Source organism: Haemorhous mexicanus, chromosome 27 (genome assembly GCF_027477595.1).
Source record: "Haemorhous mexicanus isolate bHaeMex1 chromosome 27, bHaeMex1.pri, whole genome shotgun sequence".
NCBI lineage: Eukaryota > Metazoa > Chordata > Aves > Passeriformes > Fringillidae > Haemorhous > Haemorhous mexicanus.
Window position 1 is genome coordinate 4,091,618 of NC_082367.1, and position 25,750 is coordinate 4,117,367.

The 25,750-nt window shown below is 45.8% G+C and overlaps 1 protein-coding gene across 3 annotated transcripts; it reads left to right on the forward strand.

Annotated features, from left to right (window-relative positions):
* Positions 1–8,826: 8,826 nt before the first annotated feature.
* On the forward strand, positions 8,827–23,706 carry SFPQ (splicing factor proline and glutamine rich). 3 transcript variants are annotated; one of them, XR_009489507.1, is made up of 12 exons: positions 8,827–9,565; positions 9,956–10,144; positions 10,239–10,540; positions 10,650–10,745; positions 12,028–12,224; positions 12,506–12,590; positions 12,885–13,002; positions 13,209–13,257; positions 13,338–13,459; positions 16,074–22,421; positions 22,694–22,768; positions 23,628–23,706. XR_009489507.1 is itself a non-coding variant. In XM_059868494.1 (11 exons), exons 1-10 carry the CDS (start codon positions 8,942–8,944, stop codon positions 22,395–22,397), a joined length of 1,803 nt encoding a protein of 600 aa, XP_059724477.1. In that variant the 5' UTR covers positions 8,827–8,941; the 3' UTR covers positions 22,398–22,421; positions 22,694–23,706. The 3 variants fall into 3 exon arrangements, 1 of the variants encoding a protein (XP_059724477.1); XR_009489508.1 differs by having other exon boundaries at positions 22,377–22,421; XM_059868494.1 differs by having other exon boundaries at positions 22,377–22,421; positions 22,694–23,706.
* The last annotated feature ends 2,044 nt before the right edge of the window (positions 23,707–25,750 follow it).

Sequence of the window (25,750 nt, forward strand, 5' to 3'; positions counted from 1 at the left end):
CCTGCTGCAGGTTTGCTGAGGGTGATGCCACAATGGACAGACAAGGGGGTGACTGTGAGAGCCACCATTTAAAGCCAGATCGACCCTGGTGTGGGCTGAGACATCCATTCTCTGTAGGGTGTTGGAACCAGAGCAGGACATTCTTCAGCTTCTTCAGACTCTTGACTCTTGGGTGTTGTTGGCCCAGCTTTGGGAAGACCTGGCTGTGGCCTTCCAGTGCTTGAAGGGGACAAGAGGAAAGATGGAGAGAGGCTGTTTCCAAGGCCTGGAGTGATAGGACAAGGGGAATAACTCCCTACTGCCAGAGGGCAGGGTTAGATGGGTGATTTGGAAGGAATTGTACCCTGTGAAGGAACAGGGGGCTCTGTGTGTTCACAGGAGGCTCTGGCATAGGTTGCCCAGAGAAGCTGTGGCTGCCCCATCCCTGGCAGAGTCCAAGGCCAGGTTGGACATTGGGGCTTGGAGCAACCTGGGATAGTGAAAGGTGTCTCTGCCCATGGCAGGGAGTGGAACAGGGTGGCTTTAAGGTCCTTTCCAACCCAGAACATTCCATGATTCTGTGATTCTATAGGAACTGTTTGTGCACTAATGTGGCTAAAAAAGACACTGCAGATTACATAGATAATGTGGTGATGACTTCTGCAGAACAGAGCAAGATAAATGCCTGGATAAGGCAGGGAAAAGATAAGATTGTTCCACACTATTGTTTTTGAATTGCTTTTTATTTCACCCCTGGAGTGCCCATGTTCCAATCTGCTGCACAATCCTGAGTGAGACTATTCCTCTTTAAACCAGTGACATTTAAAAAGGAACCACAAAACCCCCTCTACATGCAGGCTGCAGTTCAGTGAACTGGATGAATGATCTTTGCACATCCCCACGGGCATGCACAGCTGAATATAGATCACCCAGAAAACCTGCCAGCTGTACAAAGTGGGGCTGGGCACTCCTGCAAACCTGCCAGCCCCGTGGGTTGGGGCTGGGCACTCCTGCAAACCTGCCAGCCCCGTGGGTTGGGGCTGGGCACTCCTGCAAACCTGCCAGCCCCGTGGGTTGGGGCTGGGCACTCCTGCCTCTGCTCCAGCACAGGGTCTACAGAGAATTCCAGCTGCAGGTGGAACAGCCCTGCTGTGTGTTTCAGGCCAAACATGAATTAGTAACAACAAATAATCTTGTTTCCTTTCCAGTGAGCATCCAAATAGGACAGCTTTGGGAGATGGGTGGAGGAAAACATGGCTATTGCAGATGTTGTACCCACAAAGAATCATGAAATGGTTAAGGTTGGAAAAGACCTCTAAGATCACCAAATCCAACCATCAGCACAGCACCACCACCACATTCACCACTAACCATATGGTGCTTTGGGCACTTCTCTGTCCTTCTTGTTGTCATGGACTGAAAAGGGATGTGGAGATGAGCAGCCAGTGGCCTTTTCTGTCCCACAGATGGGCAAAACTGTGGACACCTCTTAATTTTAGGTGCTCTCGTACTGCAGACTCTTCTGAAGCAGGGCTGTAATGCTGTGAGAAAATACAGGGAATATTTCAGGGGAAAAGCAAATGCAGTGGTGTCTCCTCTTGAGCCCGGAGCAGACAGGGGAGACCCGGGGGCAGTGAGGACGTGGGTTTGTGTCCCAGCTCAGGGCCTGCTCTGGTTTGTCCCTCCACGTGCTGGGTGGGATTTGCCTTTCCCTGGCGCTGGTGATGTCAGGAGCTGCCAGGACAAAGGGGAACAGGAGGCTTGGAAACAACAAGGATCAAGGAAAGAGAAAAGCCAAGTTTGAAAAAGCGAACGCTTAGTCATAGAGACACAGACGCAGGAGGGCTGGCAGGGGCCTATTTCCATCCTGAAACTCCCCCTCATTCCCAGACTTGCTCTGGCTGTGTTTGCTGTTAACATCCCCTTCCCCCACCACCCACAGATAACTGAAGGAGCAGCCGTTGAAAAAGGAAAAAAAAAAAAAAAAAAAAAAAAGGCAGTTGCCTTGCTCTGCCTGCAGGAGAAATGTCAGGAAGTGTCTGGTGGTGGGTGGGATGAAAGGAGGAAGCTGAACTCTAAAGAGAATATTCTAGCTCTGCTCGCACAAACAAATGTCCCTCTGTATTCTGTTTGATAAGAACATCCAGGAGCAGGTCCTCCTGCGTGCAGGAGTGTGGAGTAACTTACACACCTCTGAGTGATTTATTTGTACATGCTGTATTACCCCCAGCACTCCATGAACTGGAGGGGAAAAGATGGAAACAGCTCGGGAAAAGCACAAGCATCATCAATAATTAATAGTGCCTTTTTTGTAAAAGGAATGATCCAATATTAATTATGAAGTTAATTTCTGTTTGGATGGTTTGTGCATGTGTATGAAATTTGGACCAGGATTTAAGTTCAGTGCAATCATGCTTTTATTCTAATTACAATAATTATAAATCTATTTTGCATCCTCTTTTTAAGTCTCAATAACACAGGCTTTTGTTTCCAAACATGCCAGACAGCAGTTTTTGCACACCAAATATGGCAGCTCTCAGCTCCCCAAAGTGAATCTGGTTATAAATAAAAAAGAAATTGTTTTGCTTCATTGTCAGTGTGCAAATGTGAAAATAAGCCCAGAACATGGGTCAAGATAAATACTTTGGATTTCTGAAGTCACAGAGTCAACAGGGAGGAAAGAACTTAATTGCACACATCATGAAATATTTAAACAGACAGTGACCAATGTGCAGATGTGGGATGCAGACTTTTATAGCTAATTCTGTGTTACAAACAGCTGATGCTGCTCTGCATCAGGGACTCTGAATCTTTCTTACTCTGGAGCCTTAAAAATTGTCAGTGCACCATTTTGAAGCTTTTTTTTTCTACTGGGTGATCTGCTGGGAAAAAATTCTGGCAGAAGCACAAAACCTAGGCAGAGAACTGTGTTTCTTATTTATCTGTAGACCACCACCCTCTTGGGACATGGGTGCATCTCATCCACAGCAGGCTGGTGGGTGGAGGTTGCCATAAGAGCAAGCAGAAAATTTCTCTTTCTCTTATCCACTTGTTTTCTTATACAGTCATTATCTATTTTCCAGCTGTATTCATGCCTTTCTTGTGCTACCAGGACACTTACTGGAAAGTTTTTCTAATGGAAATCCAGTTTATGGTAACAGAAGTTTTGTAGCAGGTTCATGGCAGATTCTGTTGTTGAGGCAGAAGAAAGGAAATATGAGTTTTCTCTTAGCTCTTGGGTCTTTTTTTTTTCTATCTGCTCTTGTCTCTCTGCAGAAAATCCAAACTCCCACCCCAAGTAAACTCCTCCCTGTGACAGCCCTGTGGTCCTCTGCAGTGGGAGAGTTCATGCTGGCACCAAGCTCACCCTGTGACCCCCAGAGTAAAATGGGGAGAGATCAATAAAACCTGCACAAGACATTTCAGATTGCTTGCAGGCCCTGCTAGCCATCATCATGTTACTGTGATGTTTAGATCTTATTATTTGCCATAATAAGATGCCAAAAGTAATTTTCAAAAAGGGAACTGTTAGACTTTTGCAAAATCTGATTGTGCTCAAGATCTGGGATCGGTGTCAGGTTGTCAGAGCAGTCATCCCCTGGGAAGTCTCTTCAAGTGCCTGCTGCTACAGCAGGATTAATTTTATCTTTGTCTTCTGAGAGTCACTGAGGAATGACATGAATAACCTCTGGAGTTCTTTGGCCATTTGTGTTGTTTGGAGACCTCCTCTTGAATCTTTATTGGCAATTACTGCCCACTCACAAACTCTGGTTGCTGCTTTTTACTATCATCCTGAATTCATGCTGTCACTACATCACTTTTTCCAAAGGCAGATTAAAACTGTTTATTTTTAAATTTCCACCATTTTTGCGTTATGAAGAAAAAAAAGTTTTGATTTTGTGTTTGTCTCTTGGAAATAGCAGTGTATTAAAAAAAAAATTATAGAGAAGACATTGCCAGTCTTTGGATTTTTGAGAGAGTCATGGCAGCCTTATGAAATACAGCATTGTGAGTCTACTCCCTTCTGCCCCACTGACATTCCATGCATAGCCAAACATTAACCAGAGCTCAGCTCTGAACTGCTGGGATTTTGCAGAGTTGATGTATCTGTTTCCCTGCTTGTCTCTGTGAGATACAAGAACAGGATTCTCTGTAACACTTACATCCCATTCTTGCCACATATTTATTGTTACAGAACCCCACGCTGGTTTGGGTTGGGAGGGACCTTAAAACCCATCCAGTTCCACCTGCTGCCATGGGCAGGGACACCTTCCACCATCCCAGGGTGTTCCAAGCTCCATCCAACATGTCTTTGGACACTTCCAGGGACCCAGACACAGCCACAGCTTCTCTGGGCAACCTGTGCCCACTGTCACAAGGGAGAATTTCTTCCATATATCAAGCCTAAATTTCCCCTCTTCAGTGGGAAGCCATTCCTTGTCCTGTCACTCCAGTTTCTGATGCAGAGTCCCTCTCCAGCTTTCCTGGAGGCCCATGCAGATCCTGGAAGATGCTGTGGGGTCTCCAAACAACCTTTTCTTCTCCAGCTGAACAGCCTCAGCTCTCCCAAGTTGTCTCCATAGTGAAGGTCCTTCAGCCTCTTTATTAAATTCACATCTCTCCTCTGGACTTGCTCCAACAGTTCCATGTTCCCCTTATGTTGGGGCACCAGAACTGGGTGCAGTATTCCCAGGTAGTCTGAGAGAATCCCCTCGACCTGCTGGCCTCCCTCCTTTGGATGCAGCCCAGGGCACAGCTGGATTTCTGGGCTGCATCTAAAGGACTGTGGCCAGTAGGTGACAAAACGTGACAGAGTTTTAAATTCTCTTAATTGAAGAAATACAAAATTAAATTCTTTCTAGTAGAAAACCACTGAAAATTAAATTCTCCTATAGATGGCATGCATACTGTTAACTGTAGGGCAGTGTGATAAATTCTAGTTATGTCTATCTCATTTCTCTCCACAGCTCAAGGACATGTCTGGATTGACAGCTTTGTTGTACAACTGTGCTGAGTGTTCCTGCAAGGCAGTGAGCATCCTTAACTCCAATTACCATCACTGGGAGTGGAGGGCTCTTGGAGCCTCTCTGAAGACAGTCTTGGCATGCTCAGCTGTCCAAGGATCACTCTGCCCACTGCAAGAGCAGCTACTGCTGAGAGAGGAGACACAAGGAGCAAGAGGAGGGAAAGACCACTTTATCCACATTGTGTGATCTCATCAAGTCACTGAACTTCCCAACCTCAGAGCTCTCTATTTTTACCCTATAGGCATATTTGTGATGGTATAGAGGAAAAACCTCTTGGAGAGCAGATTTAATCCGTGCTCAAGGAGAGGTGAAAACAGCACTGGAGGGAGAGGAGAACCCTCATCACTGAGTGCCAAGGAAAGTTGCTGTGAGCTGAAGAGCCTCTACAGCAGCTCTTGGCCACTCCTGCAATCCTGCCTCAGCTTCAGATACCAGGTGATGCTATTGGCATTTTTCTCCTTTATTCTATCAAAGGTCACTTCATGACACTGTGGTGAGCCCCTGGATGATGGAATGTTCTGCAGGAACATTCCTGCAGAACATTCCTATTCTTCCAGGCAGGTTTATCCCAGAGCACCACAGACTTGGTTTAGGAGAGCCTGCAGCAGGACAAGGACTCTACCCTGCACCTTCTGGGTGCCTCCCTGCTCTGCACTCCCTTCCCACTCCTCCCTTTGCTTCCTGATTCTTCAAATTCCTGAGCACCTCTAGTTCTGGGACATACTGGAATTTGTGCACACAGCTCTTAAACTGTTTTCTTCTGGGTCAAAATTTTCCAGGGAATGCCCAGGGAGTGCAGACATCTCCTCACAGCATTTAATTGCTTCTTCAGTAGGAAGAGATGTTAGTGGGATTTGTGTTTGTTTGTACTTGGGACACTTACAGAACCTCATGGGGTAATTATTCCTAATTAGCAACTTGGACACACGCTGCTCCTTCCTCCTACAGTCTGCAATTAATAATACAGACATAATTCAGATTTCCCCTTGCCAGTCTTGTGTTTATGTTTAAAACAGGAGGAAACAGTTTAGGGGAAAAAAAAGTATCTGAATCAATCACCTGCTGAGCTTTGCACAGGGATTACCTGAGGATTATCCTGTGCTTGTGGCAGCTGAGACATTCAGAACTTTGGGCACCTCTGTGTCAGGCCAATTCCCTGTCATATTCCTCTAAGGTCTTTTCCTCATTAGTCACAGGCTGTTTCTTACCACGGCTTAATTCAATTTTTAGATCAGGTGTACAGTATGAAAAATCCTCAGAATTAGTAACACTAGTGTTATTTTAAAATAGATTAATATTTTGAGGGTGAGAAAGGTCTGGAGTTCTTCCTTTTTTGCTTCTCTCAACAACCCCTATTAAACTGAACTAATGTATGTATGCACTGAACATCCCAATGAAAAGATCAATGTAAGGATGCAGAAATTCTTCAACTCTTACCCCAGGTGTCACAGAACATTGCCAGTCTCAGATATATTTGTTTACAGTGGAACATACTGGGGAGAACATCCCAAGCTTTTTTCCTCAGTCTCTGTTTTTAAACAAAACCAGCCAGCTGCCCAGCATGAACACTTACAAAGAGGTGGCTGTTACCAGAGTTTGTTTTTTCTTCAAGTCCTACTCAGGAATCAGTTTTTCTCTGATTTGAAGACCAGGATAAACACTCATATTGCAGCTGCAAAACACGGACTCTTACCCGGGCCTTACTAGATCTGGAGAAATTCAAAGCCACTTTGCAGACTTCAGATAAATTCTACAGATTCTTGTATAGATTTTTCACAGAGTCATAGAATCACAAAATATCTCGAATTGGAAGAGACCCAGAGGGATCATCGAGTCCAGCTCCTGGTCCTGTCCAGACACCACATCAATCCCCCCTTGGGTCCTGTCCCTGGTCACACAGAGCAGAGATCTGAGCTGCCCCTCCCTTTTTCTGTTCTGATCTTTGTTCTGCAGATTTTTGCAGAATTAGGAGAAGAATGATACTCTTTATTTCTTTTGAAGAATGATAAAAATTAGTAGCTCTCAAAAATACAGTTCACTTATACCTATGACACAACACAGACAAACCCTTTTCCACTCAGTATTATTTGTTTCCTGAAGAGACAGAACCAGGTGTGACAGCAAGGCGATGCCAGTTGTTAGTTTGTGATAAGAGCCAGTCCCAAATTTGCTCTTGCAGTGATTTAACCTCTGAGACACCTCGTGGTGGAAACACTCACTGCCGGCAGCAGGGCCACGGCCAGAATCCATTTTAAAACAACCTGGAGTTTCCATCCTGCAGTGCTTGGAAGTGGCTGAAGTCCCACAGCCAGTATAACACTGATTCGGGGCCAGAATCAATCTGTGGCTCCATTTTAATTTAAAATATATAAAGCCACAGAGACATTTATTTTGTTGCTGTCCTATAAGGAAAGGCTGGGAGAATTGGGATTGTTCATCTGGCAGAAAAGACTTTGGGAAGACCTAATTCTTTCCAGTACCTGAAGGAGCTGACAGAAAAGATGGAGAGAGACAATTTACAAGGGAAAAGGGGAATGGCTTCCCACTGCCAGAGGGCAGGGATGGATGGCATTTTGGGAAGAAATTGTTCCCTGTGAGGGTGGGAAGGACCTGGCACAGGGTGCCCAGAGAAGCTGTGACTGCCCCTGGATCCCTGGAAGTGTTCAAGGTTGGATGGTGATTGGAGCAACTTGAGAGAGTCAAAGGTGTCCCTGCCCATGGCAGGGGGTGGAACTGGATGGCTTTAAGATCCCTTCCAACCCAAACTACTCTGTGATTCCACGATTCAGTGAAGAATGAAACTGACCTTTGACTTCCCCAGAGTATCAGAAATATTTATGCAATTGATGTTTGACCAGAGCACTGCCACAGTTCAGGGCTGTGAAATTAACGTGGGACTTTCCCTTGGGTTTCACACGGGGTTTGATTTTTTTTATTTCAGACCTGAAACTGAATGTGAAACATTCCTGGGAGCTTGAGAGGGGGATGGCCGGAAACACTGAAGGGAAGGTATAAAAATGGCACTGCTGAAATCAGGGACACTAAAGAGCTGGAATGTGCTTTTGGCCTGTTTTCTGTAATGGAACACGGGACTGTAAGCACTACGGTCTTGGTACAGCTGCTTTAATTTTCACCTCAGAATGCACCCTGGACATTTTGGAGAGCTGGCGTCGCTTTCTGTTTGCACCAAGCTCTGTCCTCCTTTCCTAGGGCGTCTGGAAAGTAACTGCGGATCGCTGTTCCCAAATCAGGGCTCTTTTTAGGTGCTTCCCTGCCCGACTTTTCACACAAAACGCTGAACCTGACTCCCCATGCTGGCGCCGGGGTTCCACTACCACCCTTGAATGCATAAATCGGATATTTTTAATCTCAGATTTGGTTTCAAAGCAGAAGCGAAGGCTCCGGCTGCGCTGAAGCAGTGAATTGTAATTGAAAATACGTTTATTTGACATTTTTCCAGCCGCAGCCAGGGTTGAGTGCGCCCTGAGGCGCCTCGCAGCCGTGCCCCGGCCACGCCTCCGCCTGACTGACAGCCCAGCCAGCCAATCACGACCCGCGCTCCCGCCGTGACTTCGCCTCCCGCCGCTCAAACTGCCCAATCAGCACGCGGGGGGTTAACGGACCGTCCCGTGCCAACGTCGGCGGTCAAACGCGCCAATGGACAGAGGGCAGGCTCGTTACCAATGAGATCAAAGAATTGGCGGAATTGCTACACGCTATTGGTGATTTTGCTTGTCAATCAGCGCCGCCGGTGCTGGTGGTTGGCTGGTGGGGAGGAGGGGGGCTTCCGGGGGCGGGCATACTATATTACGGGCGGACAAAGGCGGCGGCGAGGCCGTCCAGCTCACCGCCATTTTGCGCAGCGGGCGCTGAGCAGAAGCAGCCGCCGCGGCCGGAGCTCTCTTCTCATCTCCGCCTCCTCCCTCCGCTACACCATGTCGCGGGATCGCTTCCGTAGCCGTGGCGGCGGTGGCGGCGGCTTTCACCGGCGTGGCGGCGGTGGAGGACGTGGCGGTCCCAACCATGATTTCCGCTCGCCGCCGCCCGGCATGGGCATGGGACAGAACCGCGGCCCGATGGCGGGCGGCCCGCAAGGCCCGGGCGGTCCGCCGGGAGGAGGCCCGAAGCCCGAACCGCCGAAGCCGCCCACGTCCACCTCTGCTCCGCCTTCTTCATCCTCCTCGGTCTCCGCCACCACGGCGGGACCCACCGGTAGCCAGGCGGGAGCGCCTCCATCCTCTGCGCTTCCCTCGGGGCAGCAGCCACAGCAGCAGCCGCCAGTTTCGGCTCCTTCCTCGTCTCCTTCCGGTGCACAGCCGCAATCCAAGCCCAGCCCGAGCCCCACACCGGCCGGCGGCCCTAAGAAAGGACAAGGACAGTCTCCCGGCGGCGGCCCCAAGGGGCCGGGCGGCCCGCAGCAGGGGCCGCACAAGGGCGGCCCGGGGCACCGCGGCGGGCCGGGCGGGGAGCCGCGGGGCCGCGGGCAGCAGCACCAGGGCCAGCAGAGCCTCGGGACACAGCAGGGCTCGGGAGATAGGAGCGAGAAGCTGTCGGACGAGGTGAGTCACGGCCCCCCCACACCTCCCTGAGGCACAAGATGGCGGCGGCTCCGCGCGCCCGCGCCGCCATCTTGAGGGGAGGAGCGGGGGAGAGGCGGCGGCACCTCAGCGGGATGCGAGCGGTCCCCGGTGTCAGGGCGGTCCCGGGGCTGCGGTTTGCGTTCCGTCGCGTTGCCCGGGGCTGCGGTTTGGTTTCCCTCGCGGTGCCCCCGGCGGTGCCGGGGCTGCGGTTTGGGTCTCTTCGCGGTGCCACAGGGCTGCGGTTTCGATCCCCTCGCAGTGCCCGGGAGGTCCCGGGCTTGCGGTTTGGGTTCTCCGGGGGTCCTCAGGGCTCCCCGCAATTCGCTGTGCAGCACTCAGTGATAGCTCGAACTGGTCTATTCTTTGTAGGGGTTTAAAGCGAACCTCTCTCTGCTGAGGCGGCCCGGGGAGAAGACGTACACACAGCGCTGCCGGTTGTTTGTTGGGAACTTGCCTGCTGATATTACAGATGAAGACTTTAAAAGACTATTTGCCAAATACGGGGAGCCGGGAGAGGTTTTTATCAACAAAGGGAAAGGCTTTGGATTCATTAAATTGGTAGGCATTCGTGTTGTGTGTTCATCCATTTCGTTCTCGCGTTGTGGTGATGTACAGCTTAGTTTTCTAAGACTGGGTTTTGCACTTCCCCCAGGAATCTAGAGCTCTTGCAGAAATCGCAAAGGCAGAGTTGGACGATACCCCCATGAGGGGCCGGCAGCTCCGAGTTCGCTTTGCCACTCACGCCGCTGCCCTGTCGGTGCGGAACCTCTCACCCTACGTGTCCAACGAGTTGCTCGAGGAGGCTTTTTCCCAGTTTGGTCCGGTGGAAAGAGCTGTTGTGATTGTAGATGATCGAGGTAGATCAACAGGAAAAGGCATTGTTGAGTTTGCATCAAAGCCAGCTGCAAGGAAAGCATTTGAACGGTGTACTGAGGGGGTGTTTTTGTTGACAACGTAAGTACTTTGTCAGGATCTTTCAGTTTTAAGCTGAATAAAGACTGTAGGATTCTAGTTTTTCAGAACAAGGGCTTTTAGAGGAGTAAAACCAGTATTTTCTGTTCAGCACTCCCAGGCCAGTTATTGTGGAACCGTTGGAACAACTGGATGATGAAGATGGTCTTCCAGAAAAGCTTGCTCAGAAGAATCCGATGTATCAAAAGTAGGCACTGTTTTTGATATAAAGAGGGCATTAATGATGTTTTAAGTGGTATTGTCCCTGGCACTGAGGAATATGGAAAGTTTTTCAGAAACAGGCTTTAGATTTTCCGTTGTGTTGCCAGTTCTTGGGGGGTTTTTTGTTTGTTCATAGTTTAAAGTAACAATGATTTGTTTAGTGTATTCACTGTTACACAAGCAGTTTTCTAATTGTAGTACAAAGAAATAGCAGCTTGACACATGGTTTTGGTATGCAGAAGCTTGAAAAATCAGACTCGAACTGTTTCATGCTATTGTTAAAAGCTGTCATCTCCCTTAAGGCATGTCTCAGGTTGATGATCCTGTGGGGAACTTGGTAATTTACATTCATGGTTTGAAATGAGAAACAAAGCAAAACTTTAACTTCCATGATTTGTATAAACTTGTTGCATGTAGATTTGCCTTATGAGCTGACTACTGGCATAAAGGAACAAATAGTCTAGAGGAGTATTAAAAAGTCAAGAGAAATTTTTCTGAAACAGCAGTTTTGTGTAAGAATCTGTATATTAAACCTGTGGTAGGAATTTTATATTTTCCCAGATCACAAAAGGGAGTGCAGGGAGGGAGATCCAGTCAGTCTTGCTTGGCTTAGAAAGAGCTCAGAATTCCTTGCTTTGATCAAAAACTGTAAGTGGTTCAGAGGTGGCTTTGAGAACAATGTGGATTAATATGGTGTTCCAAGCGTTGAAATAGTTCATACTGGTAATGGCTGGAAAGCTTTTGAACTTGGTAATTTTGTTCCATAAATTACTGAATTTTAAATTGGAGCTTATTTATATGACAAAACAGCCTGTTGGCCCTCAGGCCAACTTTTAAAACTATTTACCTGAAAGTGAAGGCTGTTTGCCTTTGACACAGAGTGCTTTGGTACTGGAAAGCTCCACCTTGATTGTGCCTGCTTGGACAAAGACTTGTCTCTTTTGAAGATTTTCCACCTGCAGTTGTCAGCAGTGAAGTGCCTAAAAACAGTTAAGAATGAGGCAAACAAGCAGTAGCACTCTGAAGATTTGCTTGGATGTGATAGTGCAGGAGTCTCCACATGTGCTGTGCTAATTATTTGTGTTCAATGCTGTTGTCTAAGTGTGTAAGATGCAGCAGTTCCATCACAGCCAGTTCTCTCTCCTGTGCTGGTCAGATGTTCTCAGGGTGTCCTTGATGTTCCCTGATAATTCAGTTATTTTGGTCATGATCTTGTATTGACCTTGAGTTTCCAGGATTGCCCACTCTGAGTATCTTTCTTTCTGCAGGGAAAGAGAGACTCCTCCCCGTTTTGCTCAGCCTGGCAGTTTTGAATTTGAATATTCTCAAAGATGGAAATCTTTAGATGAAATGGAAAAGCAGCAGAGAGAGCAAGTGGCAAAAAATATGAAAGATGCCAAGGACAAACTTGAAAGTGAGATGGAAGATGCTTATCATGAGCATCAGGCAAACCTCCTGCGTCAAGGTAACAGGTTCTGAACTCTTATTATCTTTTTGCTTTAAATGCTGGCTTAAGTGTATGACTCTTTAATGGTTTAGTGAGGAAATCCCCGCTTCTGACTATGAACTTGAGAATTTCAGTGTTAAAGAGGAACTGGTAGCTTTTTGATATTTCAGTGGTGTATTGGTAAGAACAGTGATACTGGAATGTACTTGTCTGCCACAGTGCAGCTGAGGCAGATTTAATTCAGATGTAGTTAAAACAGGACATTGTGGAAAAGCTGCTCACAGGCTTCATTCCTGCAGACCTCATGAGGCGCCAAGAGGAGCTGAGGCGTATGGAAGAACTTCATAATCAGGAAATGCAGAAACGCAAGGAAATTCAGCTGAGGTTAGTTTGGCTTTCATGGGATGTTATTCAAAGTTACGTTTACCTTTTTCTTTTTTCAATTACTTACATATGAAAGTTTTTATTTTTCAAGAAACACCATTGCTGCTTCACTTTGTGTTTGCGAAATTGAACTGCTGTGTAAGTTTCTCCTTAAATATTTTGACATCATAGAGTATGGGGTTTTTTTTCTGAAGTGTAATCTTTCAGTGCCTTTATATTGCTGGAGAAGTTGATGTTAGTGTGTGTTCAATGTGCTCCACTTCTGGGATTTAACATCTGCTTTGTGGTGACCAGGCAGGAGGAGGAGCGTCGCCGGCGGGAGGAGGAGATGATGATCCGTCAGCGGGAGATGGAAGAGCAGATGAGAAGACAGAGGGAAGAGAATTATAGTAGAATGGGTTACATGGATCCAGTAAGTGATAAGGTGGTGGGTTTGGGTCACGTTACCATGCTCAGGAATTTTGTAGATGTGTTTTCAAGATGGCTGTGTTTTGTTTCCTTTGGGTTGGCGATTGCACCGTGTTTGTATAGGGGCAGTGGCAGCTGGCTGTACATGTGCTGAAAAGTTTGGATTTTGGTGGTTGATGATCCAAGTTAAAAGTTGTTTCTTCTATGCAGAGAGAGCGAGACATGAGAATGGGTGGTGCTGCCACAATGAACATGGGAGGTAAAGAACCTTTTAAGTGATTACTTTGTGTGGCTAACTTAGAAATGGTCAGAATATGATTATATATTTCTCTCTCTTAGATCCTTATGCTTCAGCAGCCCAGAAATTTCCACCTCTGGGAGGTGGTGGCGGCATAGGTTATGAAGCTAATCCAGGAGTTGGCCAAGCAGCCATGAGTGGTTCTATGATGGGAAGTGACATGGTAACGTATCCTGTGGTGGCTTTAGCTTAGCACAAGGGAGTTGTTGTGGTTGGGAATGAGTTCTCCAGTGTTCGGATGGTTGTGGAAATGTCACTGTTAACTGCTGACTCTCTTGTCAGGTGTTTAACACAGGACAACGTGGCAGTGTGTAGCACTAGAGTAGTTGATAACCTTTATGGTAGCTTACACACTCAGAAATTGTTTGTAAGTGGATTCAAATGTGCTCTTAAGCATATTTGCAATTAACTGACTTCATTGGACTTTGGAAATTCTGCGTCACTGTTAGGCTTGGAAGGATTTTTTATGAATTCTAGAGAATCTGACAAATTTCATCAAAATACTTAATGTAGTTTTTCAGTAATTTGATGTTCTGTATTGATGGACAAGAGAGGTTTTTTTTGTTCTCCTTCCCAATGTGTAACACTGTTTTGGCCCTTCCAAGCCTAGGTAGGCTGAATGCATGTTGGTCTGGGTGTGCTGTTCAGTCCAAAATCTGTGCTCAGGTCTGTTCCAGCAGCAGATGAACTTAAATTATCAATGGTAAACAGCATATCCCTTAGTCTGTGCTGATGTTGCTGTAGAAGAGCAGAAATGCTGGTTTTTAGCTTCAGGCATGTTCCAGCTATCCTGGACTGTAGCCATTTGTGGTTCCTGTCTCCCAAAGGAATGATAGCCCGGTCTGTTTTCCTGTGTTGGGCATGACACAAAGGTAGAGCCTGTTAAAACTACAGCATATCTCCTGTTCCGAGGTATGTTTCCAAACTGTACTAATTTCTGGCACACTACATGTGTGACTGGGCTTGGAGCCTGTTTGGTGTTCCTACACTGAAGCACCATGGATGTAGATGACAGAAGTGTTTAATGGGCAGGATGGGAATCTGTTGGCTTAGGTGGCGATACCAGTGTGCTTTCACCCTCCTGAAAGGGTGTACACTTGCAGCACAAGATGAACTAAATGATTTTTGGGTGGGTTTAGGCCTCTGGCCTAATGAGCTGAGCTACCATAGTAGCTTGTCAGACACCTTCTGTTTTATCTTTTTGTGGAACATATCTTTGGAATGGTAACTTCCCAGAGCATCATTGATTCAATAGGCAGTGCTGTTGGCCTTAAGGTACCTCAATATCCTACTGATACATAAGCAGTTCCTGAGCTTCCTGTGAGCAGTTAGGCAGTGTGTGGTGGATACTATGTACATTTTTCTCCTGAAAACCATGGTAACAGGTGCATGTTGAACTTGTGTAATACCTGAAATGTGATCTGGTCAAAAGATGTGACAGTGAGGTGGATTAACTGCCTGGAGTTTCTTAGGTTGGGGATCTCTGCCACACAATGCGGTCACAGTTCCTGGGCTGATACCTTTAAACAGAGCTGCAGATGAGCTGAATCTGCCACGATTTAGGCAGAAATAACCTAAGTAATATTTGTGAAACTCCTTTCTTGGAAGGATTGATGCTGACTTTCAGAAGTCAGGAGCTCTGAAGTGTGGAATTTCAGTTGCAGATACTTTTTGTAACAAACCACCTACCATTGTTCTGTGACTCGGTAGTGGGAACCTTGGTTGAAATGAAAATTTAAAGCTCTCTTTGACCTCATAATGTGTAACTTCTGTAGGTTGAATGCTGATCACACCTAGTAATACAGTAACTGAACAAAGTACATGCAACTAGAGGTACTAGTAAATAGACCTGAAGTCTCTGCTTTATTGCAGAGTAACTTAGCTGTTACACCTTGGTGTGAAACCTTTTCAACTGCTGTGAAGCTGTGAATTTTCCAAGAGCTTGTGGTGAAGCTGGGGTGGGAAGGGAGATACTGCCTGGATGCACACAACCCTCTGTGCATAGCTCTAACTGGAAACACTGAGTGCTTGGAACACGTTTTGCATCTGATGCAGCACCAGCAGCTCCGGAGTACGTTGGGTTTGAACAAGTGCCAGTCTTTGCTCGAGCAGTTGCGTTGGTTAGGTAAAGCACTGGTCAGTAGCTTTTTTCACATTTTTTTTTTTCTTCTTGCAATGCAGTAGTGCTCACAATGAGTTTTGGTACTGCCAAAGGCCTCTGCAGTTTAGTCAGCAGACCGTAGTCTTAACCCCATCTTGAAAAGCACATGGTCTCTAGACAGCACATGCCAGTCCTGGTGAGTAGGCATTCTGTTACATTTGATGAATGTCAGCTCCTGCTTCAGCCAACTGGAGCTGCATTCTCTCAATAGGCTTATTTGGAAATGACAGTGATGTAATCTGAGCTTTTACTGCACTAAAGGTGAGAAGTTCACAAGCTATTTGCATTAACTTGGTTGAAAATTTTGCTAGAGCTCATTTGGAAAAGTTGTTAATTCACATCTGCACTAATGCTTACATTTCTAGCACTGCAGGGAGGATCTGTTCTTTGTAACAGATGTATGAGAATGCATCAAGTGGGAACATACCTCAAGGCATGTATTACAATAAACTAATTTTTAAATTACCCTTTTTTCCTTTCTATGTTCCCGGTACCTGTGGATCGGCTCAATGGTGATTGTATCGACGAACCTTGACTACGGAACCTTCTAAAAATATATACTTAACACACATGGACATCAACTACTTATAATGAACTGTTAATTCTGTTCCAATAGCGTCCTGAACGCTTTGGGCAGGGAGGTGCGGGGCCCGTGGGTGGCCAGGGTCCTAGAGGAATGGGGCCTGGAACACCAGCAGGATATGGTAGAGGGAGAGAAGAATATGAAGCCCCAAACAAAAAGCCCCGATTTTAGATGTGACCTGTAGTTTCATTCCAGTTTGTTTTTGTCTGTCTTGTTTAGACACCGACTTCTTAATTCTTGCATTTTAGTAAGAAAGCTACGTTTTTATGGATGTTAGAAACTTACTGACCTAATATTTGTAAGTGGTCTGTTTGGGCGAGTACAATTTAATTATGTAATGCAGTGTTTCAAAATCAAATTTAGCTGTTTTTTTGATGTATAACGTCCCTAACTTGATGGCAGTGTACCTTGTGCCACTGAATTCCCAAAGTGTACCAACCTTTTTTTTACTGTGCTTAAAATAAATAGAAAACTAAATGTAGTAACTCTTCTTGCCAGTCGTGGTTAAACAAATGAGGCCAAATGCCACACCTGCCACAGTAACCTGAGAGCCTCGAGCTGAGGTCGGACCTAGACCAGGGTGTGGAACTACAGTGAAGAGTGAGATCTCTTCCCACAGTGCCTCTCTAGCCAAAGATTGGGTTAAATTGTAGCCGAACTTTGCAGTAGGTGCAGATTTTTTCAGCAGTAATTGTGCTGCAACAAGGAAGCAAATGGAAATCTTACAAATGCTGTGAGATACATTATTTAACGCTTCACTGCAAGCAGTGCAGTAATGAATTCCATATTTTAGCTATGGGTGGTGGGATGGTAGCACTTACCACCCTGGCAGTTACTGCTTGGAATCTTTCAAAGACTTTAAGCAGAAGACTAGCAATGGTTATTTTAAAATAAATTCCTAGAATGCCTTGTATTGGCTGACTTCCTCACTAAAGGATTGTTAATGTGATATTTATATGCTCTTAAGCTGTCTTGAGATTACAGGATCTGGCCTTGCTCCATATTGTACACCTGCCTGAAATTGCTTGGCAAAAAGACCAGAAGTGTTACTCGAGTGATTAAGGTTAATTTGCTTATGTCCTCATGCTAACAGTGGACTAATTTGCCTAGTTCAGAATACAATCATTTGTATTATGGGGACTGCAGGAACTATTCTTAAATTGTGTAGCTGGTGTGCAAATCCTAAAATCCTGTATGTAAAATACAGCAATCAGCTTGCTTGCATGATGGTTATCGCTTTTTTATTATTGATGTTTGGAGATAATGCTTCAAAAGTAGTATCTGAATCTGGAGTTTTAAGAGTTACTACTACACAGTGCAAATAAACTCCCTTTAAGGTTCTTTTTGTAGAAGATCTGATGAATTCGTTAGTTTGCTGTTCATTTTATTAAGCCCCAGAAGAATTTCAAAGCATTCTGGACTCATTGGTAAGGTAGTTGCTTTGCTTGTTATTACAATGTACCAGGTAAACTGGGAACGTGACTTCCCAGTGTCAAATACCTCAGTGTTAATGCAGGATACATCAACCTGCTTGGCACAAAGTAGGTAAACTTAGCTTGGCTGTAGCTTCACATGATTCCCAGCCACTGGAGTTCTGTGAATAGCTTTAATCTTCCCAATAACCTTCCATTCCTTGTGCTGAGCATTGGCTAATTCTAAATTTTCTGCTAAATTTTCCCTGTGGTTAAAACATAAAGTGTCAGATTGCAGGGTTTTAGGGTACAGATGTCTGATCCCTCTTGAAGTACTGTTACCCCTTAAATGACAGAATAGCAAGTTGGGAAATGCTGATCCAGGTAACACTGATGTGGAACACGAAGCTCACTGAAGAGTGATTCAGCTTGTTTGGTGAATGCTTTCTGTTTACCCAGAAACGTTTGGGGGTTGGTAACATGCTACAACAATGAATTGCTCTTGAGGAGGAAATTCCAAATTGGCAGTTCCTAAACTGCAGACCAAGTATTTGGGAGTTGTATTGGATAGTTTACAAATGAGCAGTATCGATGCAATTTGCATTATTGAAGCGGTTTTAAACAATATCTTTTCTGGAGGGTGTTCATGGGACACCCTCAAAAGGTGAAGGTGTCTGAGGTGGGGAATTCTGAACATGAACATTAAATTAATTTTTTCAGTTTATTTTTCAGATTACATGTCATTCTTTATTAAAAGAGATGCTGGTGCATATCCTAAAGTATGTTCTTTTATAGTTCTGTAACTTGGAAGAGTGAAGGATGCTGCTGTCTTTGTACCTTACAGAGCTTTTCTTTGGGTACCCCTGTTTTGTATGTAAGCTACTGTTGCTAGGTATTAAAATAGCTGAGCTGCAAAACCATGATTAGTAAATATATTTGAAAGATTTGGCAGTTTTCAAAAGATCTGAAAGTTTGGTTAAATCTGGCTTTGTTGTAGCTGCAGAAGCAGAATTTCTAAAACAAGTTCTGCTTTGAGTTGCATGTACTAAACAGGCATATGATGAACTAGCCAACTTCTTTTCAAGACCTTTTAAAGATGGTGTCTTAAAAGCTGGCAAACATGTCAACTTTAAAATCTGATAAAAGTTATTAAATGTGGGAGGTGAGAAAGTGACATTCCTGTGATCTATTCCTATGAGGTTTTGGACTTCTTTCATAAACTCAGATTTATATAATTGAATCTTCTAAAATCATTCAGAAAAGTGCTTTGCTGGTCAGACCTGTTTTTGGATGGTCTGGATCACGTAACATTTTTGTACTGGACTTGGAGGACATTGGCTGTTGCAATTTAGCTTGTTTTATCAAAATTGAGCCCATTTTGACACTCAGAGCTCTAAAAACTGCAGCAAGTAGAAACTGGTATCGTTACACATATGTCTTCACACTTTCTCAGAAATGAATACAGAATAATCTTACCTTCTGGCATAGATACACTAATCATTTATACAGCTGATGGGAAATTGAAAATGCTTTTGAGATTTTGTGGTATTTTTGTGGTAGACAAATTCTTGGCTTCTCCTTGGCAACCATTTACTGTGGCAGCAAGTTCTTGCTGGAGTTTGAGACTGCAATTTACACTTTAAACTAGTGGCCTGCTACATAACTGCACTTAGCCAGCATTTCTGCAGTTCATAACTGTGAGGAACGTAGTACCACAAATGGCAATGGACATTAGGACCCGGATGTAGTATTCCTGCTTGCTCCAAGATTCTCATTGCCGACTGCGTCCAGGTAGGTAACAAGCAATATCATATAACTTGGTGACTTTCTATGTAATCTTATACTGTGGGTATTCTGACATCACACTTCTGACTGTGGAATTACAGTGCAGCACTCCATACCTGTATGCTGAGCTTGCATCAAAGCTGTGTGGTTTTTGGTTTGAAGCTTTTGTCTCATTCAGAGACAACAAGTAACTTACTGTGGTTCTTAGATGAGGATTTCCAGACCCGATTCCTCTGTACTTACAACTTGGCTTGGGTGGATTTTTCTTAGTTCCGATGTAACGAAGATATTCTTAAATGAGCACTGTGGGGAAGAGGGAATGTGATCTTAAACTCAGCTGAGTAGTTGACAAGGTGCTCTCAGTGCCTGGAAAAGAACACGTTTAAACTTTCTGTAGTGATGAAGTGGCCCATCTGCAGCTCATCCATGTGTAGAGTCTTGGCTTGGTGGGAATGTGTTAGTAACCACTGCTCTTGCCTCGTGTGTGCTATGTGAGAATCACCTCAAGCTACTGGTGCAAGCAGTTCTGAGACTGATCCAGAATATTTTTGAGGACATAAATGAGTGCTTGATTGAATATCCCTGTGAGTTTCATAGAGCTTATTGGACATTGCAGTAGTCTTTATTTTAAACTTGGATTGACAAACCTGATATATTCCTCTGCTTTAATTGACAGTGATGAGATTCTGTACTTCTGCCTCGTAGAGTCATCTTGATAGTGTAATGTACAATTTCATTTTTCATCAGTCTTGGGATGTAATTCTAAACTCTTCATTACTAGAACTCCTAACTGTAGTGTTCCAGGATTAGCATGCTTACGTTGCTAGACATCCAGACATGCTGATCTCCAGCTCTTTTGCATTAGCTCTTGAACCTGAATTTCAAGGTCCCTTGTTCCAGCGAATGATCTGGCTCTTGTCTCATACTCAGTTTATTTAGCAAGTGCTGTGATGTGTTTTCCCTTGTTCTGCAAAGTTCTGCTTTGCATACTTGCTTCTGGTATTATTGTCACTTCTGGACCCTTCTTTGTTACCTTCCAGGCAGGACTCTTGCTGGTGAACCAGGGATCTGCTGGACAACCTTGCCCTCTGCTGTAGCCACCTTTCCATTGAACCCTTGAAGTAGCAGGTGCACCATAAGTTAATGACAACAGGTCTTTGGTTACACCACAGTGAGTGTAGCCCATGCCAGCTGCTCACACAGTGACACCTTGTCACAATGTCAGTTTGGCTTTTCATGATGGTTTACCTTTACCTGTGACTTGAATCCATTTGTGATGGCTTATCCTTACCTGGGACTGGGATCCAGTAGCAAACCTGCTGGCAGCCGCTGTGCTGTCAGGTAGCAAAACTGAACTAGTGATCTCAAACCATTGCTCAAGATCTGACTGAAGTTTTTCCATTGTGCTCTGGATACTTGACCTGCAGGAATGTCATGGAGGGGTTATTGGCACATCTGCCTCATTCTGCATACTTGAACTAAGCAGGTTTTTGACACTCTTGGAGCAAGCAATTTGTGACTGAAACCATGGGGCTCAAACCAGCTCTGGCTGCAGTAATGAAACTTGGTTGTGGTAGCAAACTTAGTCATGTCTGCTCTAAGTCAGTCTGTAACAAGTGGGTACAAGAAATGACATTCAAGTGCTTGCATTGTGTTTCATCTTGGTTTAATCTGTGTGTGAAATACACTTTTTCTCAAAAGCTTACCTGAAGCTCAGAAGTGTGGTGTCAGAATACATCTGCGTACTGCTAGGCCCTCCGAGCAGAGCCTGGTGCTGGCAGGAGAGCACAGCACAGCGTGGATGGGGCTTTATTGTAACATTAAGCATACAAAGTGTTGATTTGCTTGCAGTTCTCCCCATAGCTGAACACTGAGGCCTGTGAGTAGTTTTAGGACTGGAGCAGTAATGGGGTTGCATGTCTCTGTTAATCATTGCCAGCTGCAGTGACATGATCAGGAAGGCCAGTGTTCTGTTCCATTATGTTCAGTGAGGCTGAGCATGTTGGGAAGGATGCATCCAAGTATGCTGCTCTGGGGAATCACTTGGCTTCTTCCACTACCAGCAAGTTTTGCAATCAGCTAATTAGCTTCAGATTTTTTTTCACTCTCCATACCAGCTAGTGGGGCTGTTAAATAGCTGCTGCCTGGAAAAGGAAAAAAGGGAGGATTGGCCTTCTCCCACCTGTGTCATTGCTGCTAGGTAATGATTGACACATTAGGACTTGGCTGTGCAATCCCGCAGTGGTCTGTGAACACCCCATCTCTATAAATGTTGTTTCTGAACACCAGTACTGAGGAGCTAACTGGGGAGGGCTGGGAGGAGTGTGGCTAGCAGGGAATCTGCAGTGTTCAAAGGATGCACAAAGATATAGTATCCCTTATGCATGGTGTTTGTTGCTATGGCAGAGAAAACAAAACGTGCATAACTCTCCTGTTCCCAAGGGCTGTGAGGAAACCCAGGTGGGTGGTGGGTTGGAGACTAAAGCCTGAAGTTGTCCCTGCCTGGTCAGATCATGCTGTGCCCATGGTGAGATCTGCCTCCCAACTGGAGCTGTGCAGAGCCTTGCATCACATCCCCAGCTCTCCATTGCAGGCTGCCCTCAGCTGTAGTAAAGGGAGGCCTTGAGGAGGGAAGAACCTTGCTGAGGATAAAAGCAGTGACAGTGCCAACCTCTAGTGTCTGCCTTTGGCTTCTGAAGCACTTGTTCGACTGTGGAACATGAGGTCTCCAAGAGGCCAGGACCACTGCACTCCCTCAGGAAGGGGAAGAGAGAGGGCATTGCTGCAGGAGACAAATAGGGTCATAGAGTTGGAGTAGCTGATGAAATTAAAGCCTTCACATAAGGGATAGTATACCTCTGGCTGCAATCAGACCTCACTGTGCTCAGACTGGGGTTACGGTTTGTGCTCAGGGTGCAGTTCTTCAGGCAACTGCCTGCATATTCCTTCAGCTCTTGATGAGTGTTTAGGCTAGCCTATTTCTGCCCCTTATTCTTCCACATAATAGTTTGGAATAATTGATAAGTTCCCCCTCATAACTAATCAATCCATATATGTTAAAACCTTATTTTTAAGTTAGTTTTGAAATGGTCACAATTTGCTGTGTATGACTCTAATAACTTCAGTTGTTATCCTTTAGGTGAAGATGAAAGCTGAGTGACACCGGAGTGCTCATCCATTGGAAGTAAGTATCCCTTTTTTGTCCTGGATGGATGAAATAATAAAGGTTTTTGGACACTTGGTGTTCAGTCACTGAGTACCTTTGAATTGGGGAACACTGAGAAATGTGTAGGGTAGAACACAGTCCCTGCTGTCACACTGTGGGCTTGAGCACCCTGACTCCACCTGGGCTTGATATCTTGACAGCAGCAGCTAAAAATACCTTTCTAGACGTGGGTTTGTACAAAAGATTTCAAAATCATTTGGGGGTGTAATAACTTGGAAATGTTTTTCCAGTTGAGGAGTTGAACATGAGCACATCCAGCACGGTGCCCAGTGGTGTGTGGAGGGACCAAGGGAACAGGTGGACAAGTAAGTAGTTGGTGTCCTTACACTGCTGTGAGGGTTTGGTAGCCCATCACCCTGTGCTGGGTTACATAATTCCTGCCTGAAACGTGTGATTAATCTCAGTTCTGTGTAAAGTTTCTGCATGTTGCTTTTATAGAGCCAAAATGTAACCGTTGTCTGAGGCTTTTCAGCCCTGCAGCTGCAAATAAATTCTGTCCTTTGTCTGCAGCAGGTGGTCAAACAAGAAGTGACCATTCCTGCACTCAGGCTGCAGTTGGTGATTGTCAGCATGGGAAAAGGAAATAGAGCAGCTGCTTCTCAGATGTTGATTCAACTAAACCTTGTTAAAAAGCTATTAGCTGAAATACTTTAACAATGAATTTAAAAAATAACCTGGTGTATAAATCAGCGTGTATAGGAGTGAAGCAAATAGCAGCTCAGGGAAATAAACCAATATGCAGAGCTGGAATTCATGACATTTTCCCTCTAATTTGCCACTAAACTACAAGGGGAAACTTCAGATATTTAGAATCTTATTTGAGGAGCAACATGCTGAGTTCCTTAACTCGGGAGTCACAGGTGAGTAACAATAGACCTGTAAGGTGTGAAGCCAGTGGGATTCATTGGGTGAATTCCTATTGAATCCTCTGTGGTTTGTCACTGCTGCTCCTTGCTGTGGGGTAGGAAAACACACAGAGCCTTACCTGATCTTAGAAATACATGAATTCTGTTCATTTAATGTAAAATCTGATGTGAATACTTAAGAATATTTGGCAGGCACATGGCTTGTTATCCTGAATGATGGTTCCATGTTGTGTAGTTTCTGCTGTTGTTTTCTGTCTTTCTTTCACAATCTTTCTAATTGTGTGCTTTGCACTTGCAGAAAAAGAAGTCTGAGTGCAATGAAGAGGAACCAGGAACATACAGCTTTTAAAAATAAAATATTTAAATATTTTTATAAATGACTTCTGTTTCATTCCAGAGGGTATTCAGTGAATAAGCAGTCTGTCAGTGTGGAGTGGTATGGCTGGGTCTGAGAAATGGAAATTTCTGGAAATTTCACTCATTCCTTGCTCTCATTTGGTGTGTTACATAGTTTTGTATTGTAGAATTCCCCATGTTTACCTGTGCCTGGTTGGTTTTAATAGCTTTCTTGGTGATGACTGTAGTAATTAAGCCTGAGATGCCAAGAGTTAGAGTTCTGTAGAAGCCAGAGCAGTGCTGGGTTTAGCTATTGCAGCACAAATTGCAGTGGTTCACATTGCTTCACTTGATGTTTTGGCAGCTGCACTGTGCACATACACTGTGGTTCATGCTGTCACTGATTAAATACAGTCCTTTGTTTAAATATCAAGTTGTTTAATATGTTGAAATACACCAGTGGTGGCTGTGCTCATTGTAGCAGGGTTTCCTCCTGCAGTGGCACCAAGTGTTGTCAGCATTTGGCTTGGACCTGCTTTGCCAGATTAGAAACATGAAAATAAATTGAACTTCATGTGGCACTTGAGAGGGGTCTGAATGCCTGGGAGTGCTCATGGCAGGGGGGGTTGGTGCTGCACTAGGAGCTGCTGCTGTTCTCTCAGGCAATCAGGTGCTGGTTGAGGGCAATCTGAGGTGTTTCACTCTGACTTGATGACTTTGTGGTATTGTATGGATCCTGAAAAGGCTTCAGTGAGGTTTGTGGCTCCTCAATAGCTGCCCTGCAGGGGCTGGGGTTCAGTGTCTTTGTCTCCCCAGCTACTGCAGCTTGTGCAGCATTTTTTCTTCAGATTCTGTTATTTTCCAGTAACTTGTCCTCATTTCCACTGTTGCAGCACTGGCTGCTTCCTGTGAGAAAGTGTTCCAGCATTCCATGTGCTGAACTCTGCATCTCCTCAGCTCCCTGCCATAAGCCAACTGCAGCCTGTGTCCTGTAGGGACGGGATGGGTTTTCCCTGGTGCTGGTGTTGGCTGTTCCCATCACCTGGGGTGTCCTCTGCTGAGGCTGACACGTTGTTCTACCAAATAGTTCATTAGGTAGCTCCTGTAATCAATAAAAGATCAGAGACTGAGAGCAGATACACTTGAACAATATCCTGGGAGCAGTAGGTGCTGCCCTGATCTCACAGCCCTGCATGTGCACTAAGCTGCTGCACTCTGTTTTTCAGGTTTTGATGTTTGTTTTTTAATTCCTTTCTAACCAAGGAGCTTTCCCAGCCGTGGAGGCCTGGAGCATGCCCTGGCCTGTTGCTGTCATTGCATGGTGTGCCAACCCCAGCTCCAAATCATGTTGAGCAGCTGAAGAATCATGTGCTGCCAGGAGTATAAATAGTGTCACTGCCACTGGCCCCTGTCCAGCCAGTGCCTGTGGCAGCCCCTGCAACCTGGTTGCCGAGCTGGGGCCGGTGCGGGTCCAGGCTGGCCGTGATTTCTGTGCCCCACAGTGCTTCCTCGTGCCTGGAAAACACTTCAGGCTCTCATGATTTATTGGCATTAAAAAAATATTTCCACTTGAATTACACAAACGTCAGCGCCCGCGGCTCCCCTGGGCCCGGCTCTCACCAATCCCGAGCTGCCGTTCCTGGAGCTGGGCCGGTGCCGCTGCTGGAGCAGCGCAGGCGGTGACGCAGAGCCCGGGGGAGCGCGGCCGCCTCCGTCCCCCCAGAGCGGCCTCCCTGGGGCCGGGGCATCCTCGCTGCTGCCGCTGCCGGCTCCGGAGCCGTGCCCAGCACTGCCCGTGCCCTGCCTGCCATCGGTGCCCGCAGCCCTTCGCTCCCAGGTGCTGCCATGGATCACACCCGCTCGCAGAGCCCACGCACCCCAGCTGTGGGATTTGTTGCGGGGTGGTGGGGGTTCCCTTTTTCCTCCGGCTCTGTTTCGGTGGGAGAATGGTGCTGCTGGCAAGGACGTGTCACAGCCTGGGGGGTGACGCTGCACATCTGAGCACCCCCTGGCCCGGCAGCACCCAAGGGCTAGGGGGTCCCTGTCCCTGCGGGGCCGGGGCTGGGCCGCGCTGAAGCGGGCAGG

Coding starts and splice junctions, on each gene's coding strand:
- SFPQ (XM_059868494.1), top strand. CDS start 8,942: ATGTCGCGGGATCGCTTCCGTAGCCGTGGCGGCGGTGGCGGCGGCTTT. Junction 10,541..10,649: donor GGGGTGTTTTTGTTGACAAC/GTAAGTACTTTG, acceptor TTTTCTGTTCAG/CACTCCCAGGCCAGTTATTG. Junction 13,460..22,376: donor CTATGATGGGAAGTGACATG/GTAACGTATCCT, acceptor GTTATCCTTTAG/GTGAAGATGAAAGCTGAGTG.